The 18226-nt window shown below is 40.4% G+C and overlaps 1 protein-coding gene across 1 annotated transcript in view; it reads left to right on the plus strand.

The window, feature by feature from the left end:
* ARHGAP20 (Rho GTPase activating protein 20) overlaps positions 1-18226 on the plus strand; it is an 89178-nt gene that overhangs the window by 8791 nt on the left and 62161 nt on the right. Inside the window, exon 2 of the mRNA XM_044442691.1 lies at positions 9532-9617. Within this exon, the coding sequence (XP_044298626.1) occupies positions 9532-9617 (86 nt within the window). The remainder of the gene's footprint in view (positions 1-9531; positions 9618-18226) is intronic.

The raw sequence follows: 18226 nt of genomic DNA on the forward strand, positions 1-18226 counted from the left end.
ACAGTACAGTTGTGTCTCTCAAAAATATTTGTGCAGTTGTGATTGCTGAAAGGACTGTGATTCTTTAGAACAGTCCTTGAGAATGAGTAATGTTCTTTAGGAAAAAAAAGAAAAGAAAAGAAGAGGTAAATACCCAGAGGAGGGTTGGGGAATTCATGACCATCCAAATGTTTTGCTCTTAACTTCCAACACTCTTAGCTAGTGGAGGCATCAGTGAGGGATATTGGAGATTGTAGGCACAAAAAGCAAGAAATCGAAGAGCCTCAAATTGGCCCTTTCAATAGAAAAGGAATTAGTGGGCATTGTTCTTACAATAGGGATAATAAGTGAAGAATGATACACAGATCTTAAAAACTGAAAACTGATATTAGCCATGGCGTTCTTTATAGAAACATAGAAACAGAGCGAGTCAGAAGGGGCCTCCTGGGAGGTCTAGTCTGACCTCCAGCTCCAGGCGGCTCTGCTCATGACATGCCCACCATGTGCATGTCTAGCCTATCCTTGAACAACTTATGGGCTTACTGGAATGTTGCTGTCCACCTTGACTTCCCTATGGGGAAAATTCTATATTCTTTGAAGTGGAAACTGAAATGGAAGGTAAATTCAGTGTTTAGACTGGATGTGCCAATAGGGATTGTAGTTTGTGCATGATTCTATACATTTCTATCTCTGTGGCTTAATTCCTTGAGGTTGAATCTGTATTATATTATCTGATATAATGACCATTTTGAAAAGAAAGTGGTAATTGAGTAAGAACACTTGCTCTGGAATGGGACTGTTCTATATGACATTCTGTTTAAAAAGTGAGAGCTAGGGAAACCTGCATATCGATGGGTGATCTTTAAACAAGCAATGTCCACATTGTTCTGCTAGTCATAAGGTAAATTGAGTAGAGGAGGGACACACTAATATGTTTCTGTGTGTAAGAGAAAACATCTGTCAGTACTGAGAAGGAGTCAGACAACTTTTCTGTTTGTCTCCCTCCCTCCTATCTAGATCTGTGCCCTAAGAATAATGGTGTATATATGTGATTTTACTGCTAAACCATTTCCATACAAGAGTGTGGAAACTGAAAGATAGATTCTCTAACAGCATACTGGGCCTGCTCCAGAACCAGTGACAAGTCCTATCCTAAGGTTCTTTGAAGGATTCAGTCAGTATGAATATACCTTTGTTTTATAACACATGCTATAAAGAACAACAGACAGCAAGATCAGAATATCAGGGATAGTGCAAAGGTGTCGACACTGGCTTTCTTCTTGTGTTTTGTGACAAATTCACTTATTCCATTCGGTACACTGATGCGTGTTCTAGGAACAGGGCCAAAAATATCAGATACTTTAGATTAGAGCTCTTGCTGCCAGTAACTAAGCCTTGAGAGATGTTTTTCAGTCTTTTAAGATGGAGGAAATTACTGTTGAGAAACCACCAAACAGTTGAGAGGTTCAATGGAGTGGGGCTAAGAAAAGGAGGAAAAATCATCAGGGAAGAGCTGGATTTGGTCCCCTTCAGGTGGTACTGTGCCCCTATTCAGGGTAATGTGTGATTGGCTATAACTCTGTCTCACCTAAGATATCAGAATTAGATTTTTTTTTCATTGTTTTCCAAAAGTGTGAAGATCAGAAACAATTTCATTTTCTTCAAAAAATAAATGGCAAAGAAAGTAAATGTTGCATTGTGCATTGCTTTTAAGTTGCCTTGAGAATTACTGGATTGAAAGATGGGATATAAATCTTCAAAATAAATAAATAGACATTGATACATCTGTGAATTTCTCATGTCCACATCCAGAATGTCTGTATATACACTTTCCTGGGAATAAGTCCCTTTGAACTTGGTGGGGCTTCATTCTGCATAGGACTACGCTGTCCTACATGATGTGCTGTGTTTTACTAATCGGCCTCTGTATGCTGGCATTTCCACATGGAGCTAGACAAGTTCTTTGCTCCTGAAGTTTTGAGTATAGCAAATTCTTTACAGGGTTCTTAGAGGATGGAAATGTTTTGAAGGATAACATTAGTAAAGATTATTATTATGCTGATTCTTAGTATGTAGCATAATTGTACTCAATCTTTGTTTTATTTTTGATTCAGTCCAGCGCAGTGCTACATGCTTAATTCTGTTGACATGGATGTCACTGTATGTGCGATTACATCTGTTTGTTTTTGTGTAGGAAACCTGTACATGAAAATTAATACTGGTGCCACTGTACGGACAGCAAAATGATTCCTTCTTGCATGGCCCATATACAGACCTTCTCAGGCACTATCCTGTGTTTTCTTGATCCATGAAGCTTCCAAACATGAAGGTTTCCATACATCCAGTGCAGGGTGTGCGCCATGCTGGCAGCAATCTCTGCTCTTCTGTGCCTTGTGCCCTGCATTCACTTACAGAGCTGCTTCTGGCTGCCTGGAAGAAGTGCTGCAGATAGGGAGGGAAGAAGCCTGGGGTGGTGTTTGGAAGTGGCATACGCTGTTGGCCACCGCTCCACACCCCAGCATGCCCCTTTAGCCCTCTCTGAGTTCTGTGCAGAACTTTGGAAATGACATTCGTACATTACTGTGGGCTGGGCAGGGGTTCTGCTCGCGCAGCCTTACCTCCAGGGTCACACGACTTTGGAGCTGGCCCTTGGAGTCATCCTGTGTCCACTGTTGGGAGCCCATAGGATTGCTTTCTTGGGCTGCAGTAGTCATTCATTTGAAAATCCCCTTGCTGTCTCTGGTAGTCTAAATCATAGGTCATTGTAATTTTATCACTCAGCAATTATATACTGGTTAACACAGCAAACAGTATGTATGGGGTTAGCCTACCAGTAAAAGCTTTCATTTCAAAAGCAGACAATACATATTTATATTGCCCCAGCTCAGTTTATTACATTAACTGTGATGCCTTTGAGCCTTGATTTCTGTGTGGCCTTTACAAAATGTACCAGTCTTCTAGTCTCAGAACTGGGTGAGTGTGTGTGTGCGTGCACGAGAGAGAGATTTTATACTTCAATATTACAACTTTTTCTGCATATTGTATGGGATACACCTGACCAGCAGTGGTTGGGTCAGGTGTGCAGGAAATTATGTTATTGATCTCTGGAGAATGGAGAAGTAGGTTTTCTGATCTGAGCAATGGCAGAACATGGTTGGTGCAGTGTGAAGGTGTGCTAAGGAACCCTGCTGTAGGTGAAGGGGAAAAGTGTTTAGAACTGAAAGATTCCTTCTGTAGCTATCATTCTCCACTTCCATTTTCCAGTTCATTCTTATATTAACTAATCAAAATTCACTCAAAATTAATTTTGATTCAGTTTCACTTTAGGAAAACGTTTACATTCAGTTGTGTGGCCATCTCTGTGCCTTTGAGAACAAGTTTTTGCATAGAAACAGTATCCTAGAGCAAATAACACACCTCAGGCTTTCCTGCATGTTTTACTGTTTCTGAGTGACATTTCTTTGCAATTGGTATTTGGCACATTTTATGTCAGCACATCCTCCCAGACTCATATCCCTGGTAGCAGTTTGGAACAAGTGCAGGACTGCGTGAGCCATGTCAGTTTTAAAATCCCACTGGGAAACACTTAAGTCTAGGAGGATGGCATATTCTGCCAAGTATTAATCTGCTTGCTTTGTCTGTGTACATTTGTGTATATGCGCTTGGTCAAAGAAAGGCTGGATTTTTTAAAAGCATTTTCTTGACTTTAAATATTATTGCATGAAATCTCTTCTTTTTTTAAAATCCCTGCCAGTATGTTAATACATGGCTCTTCCTTCCACTTGTTCGACTTACCGATTTTTAAAAACCTTTACCCGCAATTGATAATAGCAGGTAGGTGTAGTTTTCTGGCAATTTTTATAACATTTAAAATAATCACAGTTTAAAAATATGACAGCTGTCAAAAGGAACTGCTCCCATAAATTGGGTGACTTGAACTTTCCCTGTGCTAGAAGAATCTCAGCAATAAAAGCAAAAAAGAGAGCACCCTTAGAGCATGAGGCCATGAGGAGCTTCCATAAAGGGAGTGATTGAGTTGTCCCTGCTAAGACCATTCATGCTTTTGGTTATATTTGACAGCTCAGCTTTCAGCAGTTGTCCGATGCAGCTGAAGAGGAAAGCAGAATCTGTGGGGCAACGCCTAGGTTGGCTACCTCTAGATTTTGCCAGCAGGAACCCCTCTGCACTTTGGGGTTTCCCTGCAGACTTGTGCAGCTCTGAAGTGTGATATAAACGTTCAAAACTATATCGCAACTATTTGTGAAAATTAAGAGGGTGGAATAAAGGAAAAAAAGTTTCACAAGTGTGTGTGGCCCTTCCAGTTAGTTTGTTAGTTTGGCTAACAAACTACCGCCAGTTTTAGGGCATGTTTGGCAAAATAGACAACAAATGTTTGCTGGTCTTGGCAAACAAGCTGCTAGCCAATTCCTTGTACTCATGATAGGATTGGTCATGTTGGTTCAGATGGCATGACAAACCGTGATGGGCACATCACCTGCAGGAGCCTGTGGGTTGCCAGGTTGGCTTGTTACCTTTCAACAAGCGACTTTGTGGGAATCATTTTGGATTTGCACGATACACAATGCATTGTCATGTTGTACGAACCTAGTTATTGGAACCAACTGCCTGGGTTCTCCATCTTGGGGGTATTTGAAGCAGTGACTAGATGGCCCATCTGTCAGTGATACTTTAAAATGGAATCCTGCACTGATGAGGTTAGACTCAATTGACTAAATGCCCCTTTTGAACTCCATGTTTCTGAAGATGCGAAGAAAGGTGGTTTTCCAACAAAAAATGGGTGGTTAGTCTTGATAACAATTAGAGAAAAATGCTTGAGCACAACTCTAAAGATACCCAGATAAATCGCCAGTGTAAGCTAAATGTAAATACCATCAAATATCATCTTCTATTTTCTGTACAAAGAAGGCTGTTAGCAGGCTTCTGGAAGACAAGTCAGAGCTTCTTCCCTTAGCTCTGGTTGCAATCCTTTCCACCAGTTCCTCTGCCTCTAATACAGTCATTCCCTCATCCCATTATTTCATTAGCATTAACTCTGCTCATTGCTATTTGTGTACTAGTCTCGGGGGTGGGGGGAGACCCCCAAAGTCAAACCAGTTCTTGTAAACAAACTTTCAGACCAGGGGGATAGTGGGATTAGATCTTTATTCATGCAATAGGATAAAGAAAGGATATTTCCTATGAGGAAGATCAATAGTAGGATATTTCTAATGAGGAAAGCTATCACTGCCCAAAATATGGTGTTTTCTGACATCATACAGTATTCTCATTACTTTAAGAAATGGCAGTGGAGATAAGATGGTTGTTCAATTGACTGAAATGCCACTATCAACTTTGCAGGATTCAACCAGGCTCAGGGTCAGAGATAGGAAAGTTTAGAATGATAGTAGAGTTATCTGAAGAGAAAGCTTCCTGTTTTTTGTCAACATTTTTGTTGTTGTTTTTATGCTAGAAGTCTGAGTTTCTGCAGTTTTTTTCTCTGAGAAGCTTATACTTCTGTTCCAGGCAGCCCCAAAGTGCAGAGGCCAAAGTGAAGCAGGATTTATATGTTATAAATCTATGGGCTCAAGCTATTCCAAACTCCCTTCTGGTTTTCCTAGAGATTTTTGCCAAATAAGTCTTAAAGCAACAATAATGCATACTCTATATCGGTGGTTCCCAAACTGTGTTCCATGGAACCCTAGGGTTCCACAAAAAATCTCAAAAATCAAATTTAAAATGGAATTTAATATGAACCCACAGAAGGCCAACTAGTTGATTGTCAGTTGGCGTCCAGCAACAAACAAGGAAATGCATCAGCTCATTTGGTTCCCAGGACTCTGTTGTGTAGTGTTGGGAATAATGAAAGAATTCATTTGGGACGTTACCATGTAATTGCTTTATTCATTCATTATTTAAAATGTTTTCTCTTTTTTTCCAAACCTATGTTATGCAAAGCACTCAGGTGACAGGAGCAGATGAAAGAAGGAAGAACGTTGAGGGTTCACAATCCTTAGTAAAAAGCAGGGATAGAGTTAGGGTTCTGGGGGAGGGGGGGTGTCTTCAGAAAGATTCCATGGCTGAGAAAAATTGGGAACCGCTACTCTATATAGGGAAAGGGTAGTAGCCTGGTAGAAGAATTGCACATGCTTTGAATGCAAAAGGCGATAGGCTGAGTACTTGGCAAGGCTGGGGAAGATTGTCAAAAACCCTGGGAGCTGCTGCCACTCATGCAGACATTTGAAAGGCCCAAGAAAGAACAACCCAGGTATATTCCAGGAGATTTTTGGAAATAGCTTCCAGTGTTCCTAAATACAGGAAGGTTTGTAAATAGCCATTTTTCTGGTTGCCTGGGGGGGTTAAAGTTTGCCTCCTGCTGTCTGAACCAGGAGGCAATCTTTACCAAAGTGCAAAAATGTGTGGACAAGCAATCAAGTCAGTCATTTGAGGACTGGTAACCTTTGTGAACTTATTTGCATGGCTGCATCTTGTCTAAAGAAATTCTAGTTAGTTATCTGAGTTTCAGTCTATTAATTGATTTATCTTGGAAATTCAAGCCTTCCTTCTTATTTCCATGGTTTTCATTGTTGTCTACATTTGGGTTTGTTTGGAAATGCTCTTTCAGTTGAAAGCATCTTGCTGCCAATGAAAATGGTTACTAAGGTAATTGCTAGCTACTCCTGCCTGCTTTGCCTCTAGTAGAAGACAAGTCCTTAGAGGGACATTACATTCTCTAACTGATGGAACACTCTTGCAGTGAGCCAAAATGTATGCTATACTTATCAACATCTGAACTTCTGGCTCAGACAGCAGTCAGAAACCTTCCTCCAATTATTTAAAAGAAAATTAAGAATAGGAATCAAGGCTATAAATAGGGTTGTTGATCTGTTGAGAAGGACTATAATAATTCACTTTATTTTGAATTAAAAGTGGATTATTCCACTATGATCTCAATGAAACTATTTGGCTTATTACAGGATTCTACCAACCTGCGCATTGGACAGTGTTCATTTTCTTCCTGACTCATCCATGAATTTGCTTTCACACTGATTCTTTGGTTGCTAAAATTGTGAGAGAAAGTGGAACATGTTGGCTTGAAATCATTAACTGTGTTTTATTGTGTGGTCTTACTGAAAAATGCATTCTCCAGGTAAGCAAAGTCATGGGCTGTGCCAGGCCAGCTTGCCATTACCTTTTCACTGAACTCAACTAGGATCCATGTTTAGGTGTAAAAGATCCGCTGAGTTTGCATAACACAACAACTTGCTGTGAGCAACTAACCACTCAGTAAGAGCAAACCTGTGCTACTTCCTGTAGACTGGGTTGTTCGTAGAACAAGCCAGCCTCATGACACATGGCTTGTTCTTGGGGCTGTTGTACCTTTGATGAGTTTTCCAAGCCTGGGTGACTGACCCTACTGTGGGTTCGGAGAAATGACAAGTGAGGTGCTTGGCAAGAGTGGCATAATACCCTTGCCAAACTCACCCAAGACACTGCCAGTGACAACTAATCCACTAATACACAGGTGGCATTGGCTTGGTATTCGCTGCTGTGATCACAGGTCCTGTCCCCCTTTCTGTGACTTCTGTTCTCTCTTACTCATTTTTGTTTTGTTTCAAGTAATTGCTGTTTGTGTCACTGGTTCCTCTCCCCCTGTTCTTTTTAAATCAAGGACAAGAAATGTGCACAAATCTTTTCATTGTGTTTTTAAGCAGTTCTTTAATTCTTTTTGCACAACTGCAAATATATACATTTGCAGGGATCCAAAATGGGAAGCTTTGGCTCTACAATGCCTTAGGGGATGTGTGCTGTCATAGTGTCTGAGCATTGACCAGAGAGGCTACAAATAGAATTAGTTTTTTTAGTTTGTGTTCTTGACAACTGTTAAAAAGTAAACAAGGGAAAGCAAAGACGTAATGAAAGTAGGTGATGAATAGATCACTCTTTTCACAGTACAATCCTCTAATTGTTGTGTGGTTGGACCTGATTGTTCTCAGTGTCTTGCATCTTCTCCACCTTTTGTGGAGACTCTAGATGCTTCATAGATAGACAAAATAACAACCCAATATACAGGGGCTGTCAGTTATGATGAAAGCTGTCAGAACTCCCACCACAGAAGGGTTTTTTCAGCACCCCATATTTGGAACATGCTTCCCAAAGAGGTACACCTGGTGCCATCTCTTTTTTCTTTTCAGCACCAGGTAAAAAACTTCTTTATTTTCCAGATATTTAATTGTTAGTTTTAATATGTTCTTATCATTATTGCTGCTGTGCCATGTGTTAATTTGATTATAGTTGCTGTGCATTGTTGCTGTTGTATTGGTTTTATTGTTTAATGTTTTACCAAAATATGGTGTTTTTTATTGCTTGTTTATATGCTTCTTAACTTTGCAAACCACCCAATGAGTGTTTGGGTTATGGGGCAGTATAGAAGTGCAGCAAACAAATAGCAACAATGTTGGTTACCTTGTAAAATGGGGTCTTTGACAGGGCTGATCATGGGTTTTTTTAAATAGCGATATATACATATACGAACATAGTTATGGAATTTTCAGAGGCTGAAGAAAGCATCCCATCCTCAATTAAGCTTTTTTGAAGCTCTGAAAAGAAGAAAAATGGAGGTGAACAAAAACAGGTAGCAATTGAAGTAGGAATGAGGAGACTAGCTTTGTTCTGCCACCAAGGACACTGGGATGCCAGCTGGAGGACTGAGGGAAACTGAAGGAAGGGGACAGCAAGCTACAGCGAGCCTGATCATCCGTCAGCTGTAACATGGGTTGTTCAGCAAACCCACCAGAGCTTACTCACAGGGTGGTTTAACAGGGCAGCAGAACATGCCCAATCTGATCCTTAGCATCACAGTTCTTGATGATTACAAAATAGGTACCTACCCTACCACAATGTCTCTTACCAGTAATCCCCTTGGCGAGCTTCTCGTGTGATTAATGCATGTGTTCAGTGATGGAGTCCACCCTTTCCCTCTGCATGGTTACTAAATGGCTGAATAGGGCTGCTGTGCACGGGGCAGCATGCATGGAGGGCTCCTTCCAAGCAAGCACGTTCCCAATTGACAGAGTGTGTGTGCAGATGGAGGCTTTCATGTGTCCAGCCATATACGTTAAGGTTCCTTTAGCTTAGGGAACACATGGAAGGACAGTGGTAGAGTCTTCCCGCTGCCACTCTCTGCATTTTGATTGATCACCTGAAGGGGGCCACAGTGTGTGGTCATTTAGACAACCAACAAGAGGTGGGGCATTTGTTAAGACCAGAGAGGATTAATTAGCACCTCAAGCTACTTGTAACATTTCCTTGAACCAAAGCATGCAGAGCAGTTGGTCTCATATGGATATCTCTCCTTCCCAAGTATGCAACATTTTGCAAGTTTTTCTCTCCTTATCTTCTTCTAAAACCTGGGAAAGCTATTTCTGCCAACTAGGCATTATAAAGGCCATACCATAGAACTTATTTTTTTTAATTTCTTTTTCCATTTTCCTCTAATAATTGTTGCTATTGTTAAGATTTTTTTAACATTCTAATTTGTTTATCTTTCATCAGAAAATGAAGAGCTTGGCCCAAAGACGTCAGTCGGCACCTTCCTTGGTTCTTAGCAAAGCACTGAACAAGTCCAGAACAAGTGCCAGGTGAGATGGAGCATGCTTCTTCTGGCTGAACTTTTTTCTAGGTTTCATGGGTCAGATCATAATGTAATGGGCTACCCAGTTGGGTGGTGGCATGGCAATCGAGCAGACATTCCAGTGTTCACTTTTAAAAGGATTAGCTCTCTTTAATCAAAGAGGAACGCATATGCTTTATTATTCCTTTGCCTCTGCAACAGTCCAGAGTCTTACTGATGTTCCCTAAAGTAAGATGGATTCTGTAGTAAAGATGTCAGGGTAATACTAATTAAGTGCATGGTCCATGATACATGGGTCTGAAGCTTCTCTGTGACAATCTTAAGTACAGTATTATACAGTCCAAGGGGTTCATTTCTGCCCCATCCTCGTGTAAAAGGCTTCCAGGTCTGCTAGAGCAGTGACTTTCAAACTTCCTATCGTAAAGGGACCATTTCTACACCGACTAGATTCTCCACTTTCCTCCTCTTGTTGGTGTTGTTCGAAACCCCTTTGCAATATGAAGCAGTCTGGGTAGGGTGTGGTCAGGTGACTCAGCACACTGGCCAAGCCTCTCTCACACTGGCCTTGCAGTGCATGGCTGCAGGCATCATAGGATGCTGGCAGGGCTATGTGTGCTGGAGAACCACCACTGATAATAGTGGTGAAACTGATCTTTTCGCAAATCCTGTCTGCTCATGCTTTTTACTGAGACTTTACGAATTCCCCAGGGTACAGTTAGAATTCCACTTGTTAGACTCAGAGCTCCTCATCAACTTCTGCAAAATTGCATGTCACTGTAAAGAGATTAGCAGATGATAAGATTAGCTAGCTCCTGTTGCCCAGCATTCTCTTCCTGCATTGTCCTTCTCAAAGAGTTTGTGTTGTGCTGGCTATCCTCACATGACCTGCTACTTTATTTTTTAAAAACTTCATATTTCATCTCTGTTTAGCAATCATCTGAAGCCATTTCAGCTATTCTGGCTCATAGTTCATATAAATTATAGGGAATGGATCTATTAAAGCTATTGGCAAAATTACATGGGCACATAGTTGGCCCCTTTTTAAATGAACACTTTTAGCTCAGTTTAGTTGATCCTGTCCCTCACCCTGCAGTCCTTGGGCTGTGCCCCTACTATATTTAACAAGAATGATTCGTCTTCATCAATAATCAAACAGGGAGTGTTTGGATTTTCTACCTATGTGCTCTGTAAATGCTTAACTCTTGTGAATTGCTCCCATTTATAAGCAGCAAAAGGAATAGTGAATGCCATGACCTCTGCTATGCTCAGAGCTTCAATTATTTTGTTTTTAAAGCTGTCTTAATATTAAGTGCCCTTTTGTAGGCAAAACGTTGATTTCAAGTTTAAATAGATTATAGATTTATTCTGGCACTAAATCCTAATGTTGATACTTAGTGCTGTGTCTTTTTAGTGGTTGATTAATGATCTGGAGAGGAGAAAACTCTTTTCTAACTCCATCTTATGGCTGCCTTTGGGAGCTTTATATGAAGAGTTTTTCCTTAGCAGCTGATTCATCTCACTATTTATTGAACTTAATGAGGGAGTTCAGTCAGGAAATATTTTGAAAACTTAGTAAGTTTATACTTTCATACTATTTTATAGCTCATTCTCATGTATCCTCTCCTTGCATGTACAAAAACCCACTACAGTGTAGTGTTGGCAGTTGGGCTCATCTTGGTTTTATGTAGCTGAAAGATTTTTACCAGGATTTAAGTGTTAAGCAAACTTTATTCTGACATTCGAACACGACTGATTTTAGCATTCTTTGTACAGCATAACATGTTCTAGGCTCTGATTCTGCCTGCAGTTAGAACAAAGCACTTTCCCCGTGCCATAGAGAAATGTACTTCTCCCTGAGCATTACTGTGAACGAAACAAAAGATTTGAGGACAAGACAGTAGAGTTATTAATCTGGCTTGGATGTGATCTATCCCTATTTATCTACTTGCAATAGATTTAAGTTGAATTTCAGCTTTGTTGCCAAAACTTCTTAGCTATCCACGGTGCTCCATGATGGTGAACCTATTTTGGGGATGGAATTCATCACTGTGGATAGATCCTGTAAAACTCAGAACCAAAGCTGCAGGGGATAAGGAGCCCCCCTGACTGGAGGTTTACTTTTGATATTATCAGCCCACCTTGTGTCCAAAGATGCATTTTAAAAAGCTATTCCCTCTAATGCGTTCAGGTAGGGAGCATTGTCAGGACTTGGTGCAAAATAGAGTTGTTGAGAAAGCAGACAATGGTGTTGCCATGCCTGAGGGAATTTTGACATGCCAAGTTTGCATAAGATAGTTAATCCTATCATTGCAAAATAAAAATTGGGGCGCTCTCGCTCTCGCTCGCTCTCTCTCTCTCTCTATATATATATATAGAGAGAGAGAGAGAGAGCGCGAGCGAGAGAGAAATGAAATTTGAACATGCTTAGTAGACCAAGAATGATCAGTCACTTTGGAAAAAAATAAAAACTGGGAAGGGTGATGGAGTAGATTATCTTGCTTAAACTCATTCAACTGATAAAGCATCCCAGAAGAGGGCATGTGGACTGGCACCCTAAGCAGAAGCACTTCTGATGGAGTTTACACTGCAACGTTTTGCTTCAGGTATACTTTTGTATAAATGAAAAAGGACTGTATTTGCAAGTCAAATTCAGCCCTCTGGAGATCCCAGTGGGGCCTTTGGGTTCCCTAGAAGGCCATGCCCTGGATTCAGCATCAGTTAGCTTTCCTATGTCTAGTGCTAATCTGATTCTTGATTTAAAGCAGAGAGGGAATGTTGATAATGCTGTCCAGATGTCCTTTCTGCTGCATGGTAAATCTCTGGCACTTGAAGGTTGAGGCAATTATTTATTTAGAAGAGTTATATATCACCGTTCATGATCAAATTGTAGGACAGAGCACAAAATTAACCCAAACATCAGTTAAGTAAAATACAAAGATAAAAACAAGCATGACTTCTACTAAGATTAGTATTAAGATAGCTTGGGTAACCAGATGTGTTTTCAGCAGGAGCTGAAGCACCATCCAAGACGGCACCTGTCATACTGCATTAGGGACAGAAGTGTCAAAGTCGGTGTCACAATAGATAAGGCTGTCAGACTTACCTGTGCAAGTGAGGAGACAACCAGTAGATTTGTAGATCTAAGTGAAAGGTTACATTGATGTGGGAATAGGTTAGAATAGTAGTACTGTTGGAAGGGTCCTATAAAGCCATTGAATCCAGCCCCCTGGTCTGCTTCCACATGTGGCCACCCATCCAGCTGCAGGCCTGTGCCTTTCCAGCTTAGCAAAGGTGACTCAACTTGCTAGCTCAATGTATAGCGATGCAGGCAGGAAATGTAGACTTGTCACAATTTGTATAGTGCTTTAAAAGTCAATAATACCGCCTTGAACTTGGCTTAGTAAAGTATTGGCAGCCAGTGCAGTTCTCTGAGCAAAAGTGTAAGCTTCTTATAGTAGGCTGCTCCATCCAGCAGGCTAATGCCAAATTCTGTGCACAGAGCTGTTTTGGGATGCATCTCAAGGGAAGTCCAAGATTGAGTGTCTTGCTCAAGGTTACAAATGCATGGTTCATCTTGGATATACCTGTCCAATCCAAGAATGGACATAGCTTTCCATGACAAAAATGGTTTAACTATGAACTGGATCTTCAGCCTCACTATCACTGAAATGTAGCCCCAAGAGCTTCTCCAAAATTGAATTTGGCTTTCAGGTTGAAATAAAATTTCCACCCAGGTGTAAATAATCTGTACATCAAAGTCTCTGTAGAATGATGTTTCTCCTTCATTTAGTCATTCTCTTTCTTCCATTTATGAAAGAGGACTTTGGGGAAGTGCTACCAGATGGTTTTTTGGGCATAGTTTTTCCATAAAATAAGTTTTAGTTGGAAATACTGTCAACAGTTTCACACTTGACATGTGTTGAAAATGGCATTCTCAAGCAGTATCTACCTACTCATTTTCAGCTTTGAGAAATAATTGGTTCTCACATTTCTTTAATTTATTTATATACCACCTAATAGCCAAGGCTCTCTTAATTCAATTAATATCTGTGAATTATATCTGGCTGTGAATTTGGTACACAGCTGTAATCCACTTCTTTATCATAGGACTTCATTGTGTGGGAAGCATCTTGATGCTTGGGATTTGCTTGAAACTAAATCATTCTCTTTCATTGATATATTTATAGCTTCATATATAGAGAGAAAAATCAAAGGGTCACTATCAAAGCCCTGGTGGTTTGAACTATGCAAATATAGATCTCTTGGGCCTAAACTGACTTATCCTATTGCTTTCTGCTTTGAGCAGAAACAGAATACCCTGTGCTGTAATCCAGTGTAAAAGCTCTCAGTGACTTCATTATGCACAATATGGCATGATTTAGATAGAAGTCTCTATCTTCGCAGGTGTCTCACCTGGGGTCAGGCCAAGTGCAACTTTGCCTTGCTTTTCTGTGACACTTTAGTTGGCAATGCCCATTGATGCAGACAGCACATTTGGTCAGGCAATTGCATGTAGGGTCAGTGTTTTTCTTCCAAGATGTGAAGCTGCTGGAAGCCAGAATGGAACCCAGTGCAGCTCCCAGTGAGGTAGGAGGTGCCTTTCTTTTCACCCTATAGCTCTGACTGAGGGAGTATCTGACAAAACACCGAGGTATTAGCTTGAAAGGTGCTTGTATCATCTTCATGGAGAGTGGAAGAACAGGGCTGCCAGATCTTTTTCTAAGGACCAAACTGATGTGACACAACACCTTTCATTTAACTAGCAGTTTGGTGATTTTTTTTAAATTAAAAGCTGGTGTTTGTGACCTAATCTAAATTGAAACTTTGGTTGGCCGTAAAAGGAGGCTGTAACCTGCTCATCTCCGCTCATCTCCGCTCCTGCACTTTTTCTGAAAGAAAATATGGTGGGCCTTGTACGGTCTGGAAACTTCTTTTAAAGGTTTCATGGAATTTGCTTGTTCTAAATACTTTCTGATGGAGGTGCCAGAAGTAAAGCGGATAAGCAATATAATACAGTAGTCGAGAGCTGTGGACTGTTTGTTTTAAAAGGAGCATGTTCATGGAGGAATTTTAATAGACTCTATAAATAAATGTATTAGAATCTTCCTATTTATAATTTTAAGTTTAGATTTGCAGGCACTGAAGGAAAAAAAGTGGTTTTTAAGGTATTTCCCAGTCGCTCTTCCATCCGTGTTGAATAATACCAAGGATCCATGATTCATGGAAATACTGCTCTTGCCTAGATCACAGTAACTGATTTTGACATGTTATTTTACAGCTCTGTGCCAAAAGCTGAGTATTTCTAGATAACAAAGATCATGTGTGTTATCTGGTAATGCAATCAGCTTAGCCCTTCTACAGGGATACATTGTTTACCCTAAAGGTACAACATGTTCCTGAGGTTTAATTGGAAGCTGTGGATCATGTGAACTAGAAGAGGATGGGATACATTAAATATAAATCATCCAGAGGCTTTAATAAGTCCTATATGGGTAGACAGTGCTTCATAACAAGATTCCCAAATTTAGAAAACTATGTCCTGTGTTCTCCGGTACTGTGGAGTAGTGGTTACAGAGTTGGACTGGAGTTTGGGAGATCTAATCCCATATTGACTGTGAAGTTTACTGTGTAACTTGGAGCGAGTCACTGACTCTTAGCCTAACCTTCCTCACAGGATTGTTGTGAAGGTAAAATATAGATGGTATTATATAAGCCACCTTGGAGGAAAAAAGGTAGGTTAGAAATAAAATTAATAAAGGGGAATAGATTCTAGCTGAGCCCTCATCCTTAGATTCTGATTTTATAGGATAAGCACCTAAACCTCATGGCTTCCTGTATAGTGTTTGCAGTGGTATAGTTCAGTGGTTCGGGACTGCTTTTGCCTCTTTATCTGTTGCTTGTTTAGACTAAATGCCAAATAAATAAATAAATAAATAAATTTCCAAGGACTTTTTATGGTTTTCAACTTTCTTCAGCCTGATAAACTGAATGCAGGAAATAGAGGCCTGAAGTGGATTGAGGTTGTTGGGTTTTTGATTTTGATCTTATGCTATCGAATACACAAGTTGTTACATGTAATTTGTTCCTGATCCCTTTAGCTCTAGTACTTCAAGAGAATTACTTTTGCATCAATGGGATATTTGGTGAAGATATTTGCGGTCTCAGTTCTGCTAGCTAAGCTTTCTTCCTTGCCCTTGGGCTGAGGTTGAGGCTGTCCAGTCTCTTGGCTGTTTTTCCTCCCTAACTTTTGTCCCAAGCCTTCAGATAAACTTCAGCTAGGTTCTTTTACCCCACAGCACAGTATTTTCACAAGGTTGCTCCTACCCATGACTCCTAAAATACCTGCTACTAGAGCTGAACTAAGACTGGGCATTCTCTGGCACAAATGCCTGAATTGGCTCACAAGGATAAAGATGAATGAGATATTGGAAACAGCCAGATGGTTTGAGAAGATGAGTGATGCTGCTTTTCTCTCTCTTACCATCTTGTTTTTAGGCAAAGAAGAGTTAGTTTTTAAAAAAAGCCACCATCTGTGTGGAGGACTAGGAAGGCTGAAAATATTTTTCAAGTGAAGAAGAATTGGCCACAATGAACATTAAAAGCAAGCAGATGATCTTTTTGAAGATTGCACAAGCCAAATGTGTTTTCTTTCCAGAGCAATAGTGTTGCCTGTAGAAGGTTGCTTCCCCCACCCTTTTTCCCTTTAGGACAATGGGAATGATTCCCCAGTTAGGGTGTCATAAGCAGTAATGTGGCTACTGTATCAACATAACTAGATTGAAAGAAGCTTATTGGTTGCTTTCTTTTTAAAAGGTGAATGTGCATATACATTAAATGGAGGGTGGAGAAGAGAAAGTAAGATTTTTTTCTTGCATCTGGGCATAACTGTGGAAGAAATGTAAGGTATTCAGCTTTATTTGGAAAGACTACACAAATACTGGTTTGATGATGCAAACTAACAATAGCATTTCAGTGGGTTTGTTTTAGAAAAAAACACACTTCTTCTGAAACTTAATGGGTTTTGTTTCTTCTTGCCAGTGAGATGTGGGCATGTGATTCCCTCTCCCCACAATACATCTCATGTGGAATGTTTTGAACTTCATCCTTCGATAGTTTCTGAGGATGCAATGCTATGGACATTTACTTGGAACAAAGCCCCAGTGGATTCACCAGGATTAATTTAAAAGTAAATTATGTAGCATTCAGCCACATGTTATTCTAAGAGCCTTGACAATTTGGAATGCCAATAATGGAAATGCAGCAGGAAAAAGTGTGATATCTTGTTGTGTACCTTCATCTACCTGGTCAGTGACTGGAGATGTACGTATGCTGGCAAAATGCTCTTTTGAGATGTGAGTCAAGAGTTGCAAAGAACCACGGGAAACGTGGCCTTTTAATGGAGGTAATTGACAACTTGACAGGAAACCAGTTGGAATAATTGTTTATACAGGGCATTATAAATATGGAAGGGAGGTATATAAATAACATTCAGACTGGAGTGGCAACTATTTGGTGAATTTTACAGGAAGGAGGTAGCAAGATCATTAGGGAAAGGCTAGATTAAGCACAAGGGAGGGGAAGTTGTAGTTCTATGAGGGCAGGGTTTTCCTTGATCAGAAGAAGGGTAAAGGTGAGTCATGTAACATTTGGTTTCCTTCCATGGAGAGTTCTTTACGTCCAGTTTGGGCAGAGGTCCTTAACCTTGGTGAATGTTAAGAGAGGCTGATGTGTTTACTAGTGCTGGCTTGTGCTTTAGGCATGAAGCTTTCCTTGTCAGGTCTCTAGATAAACCAGTTAAAGAGTAGCCTGGAGGACTTGCTTCTCTTAGGGACCACACAGAGAGTCAGGCTTTTGCAAGGGGTTTGATGTTCCTTGCATATGAGATTCATGCTAAAAGAAGACAATTCGTGCACTCTGTGACTATGCCTTATTGTCTTAGTAGTCTGTCTGCCCTTCCCAAACAGATTTTGGTATTCTGGGGCAAGGTACTAGGGAGAGACCTCAGAGGGAAGTTAGACTGAGCATCTTGGTAACAATTGTACGCAACAAGAAAGAGAGTACTTCTACATTTCATAAGATTCTGTGACTACTACAGTTGACCTTCAGAATGTAAAGCTTTGAAAACAAAGCAGTGCCTCCCCACAGCTACTTTGCAAGCAGCTGAATAATTGGTATGTGTAACATTATCACATTGAGTAATTGTGCTGTTGTATCTTCAGCTGCAAGTCATGGACAGACTCTACAGGGAGCTCTGCTGAGAGAGAATTACAATAATCTAACCTCATAGTTAAAAGGGCAAATGTTGCTGTTATGGAATTGTCCCAGGATAAACAAGGATATGACCTGCACACCTGAGAAAACACCTTTGCTCATCCTTGACTGGCCCACATGGGTTAGGGAAGATGTAATGACATCACTTTCTTACCATCCATAGACAAGGAGAAAGTTCTGCCCTTTTCTTGGTAGATATTTATCATCCATCAGAAAGCTAATAGGTAGAGAGAGAGTTAGTTTCAGCATTAATTTGCTTGTTTGGATTAGAGTGGTATATCTGGGAAACATGGAATGGTAAATGATTTTGACCCCAGCCCCAGTAAGCACCCAATTCATTCATGT

The sequence above is a fragment of the Varanus komodoensis genome, unplaced genomic scaffold, assembly GCF_004798865.1.
Source record: "Varanus komodoensis strain SLA01 unplaced genomic scaffold, ASM479886v1 scaffold4, whole genome shotgun sequence".
NCBI lineage: Eukaryota > Metazoa > Chordata > Lepidosauria > Squamata > Varanidae > Varanus > Varanus komodoensis.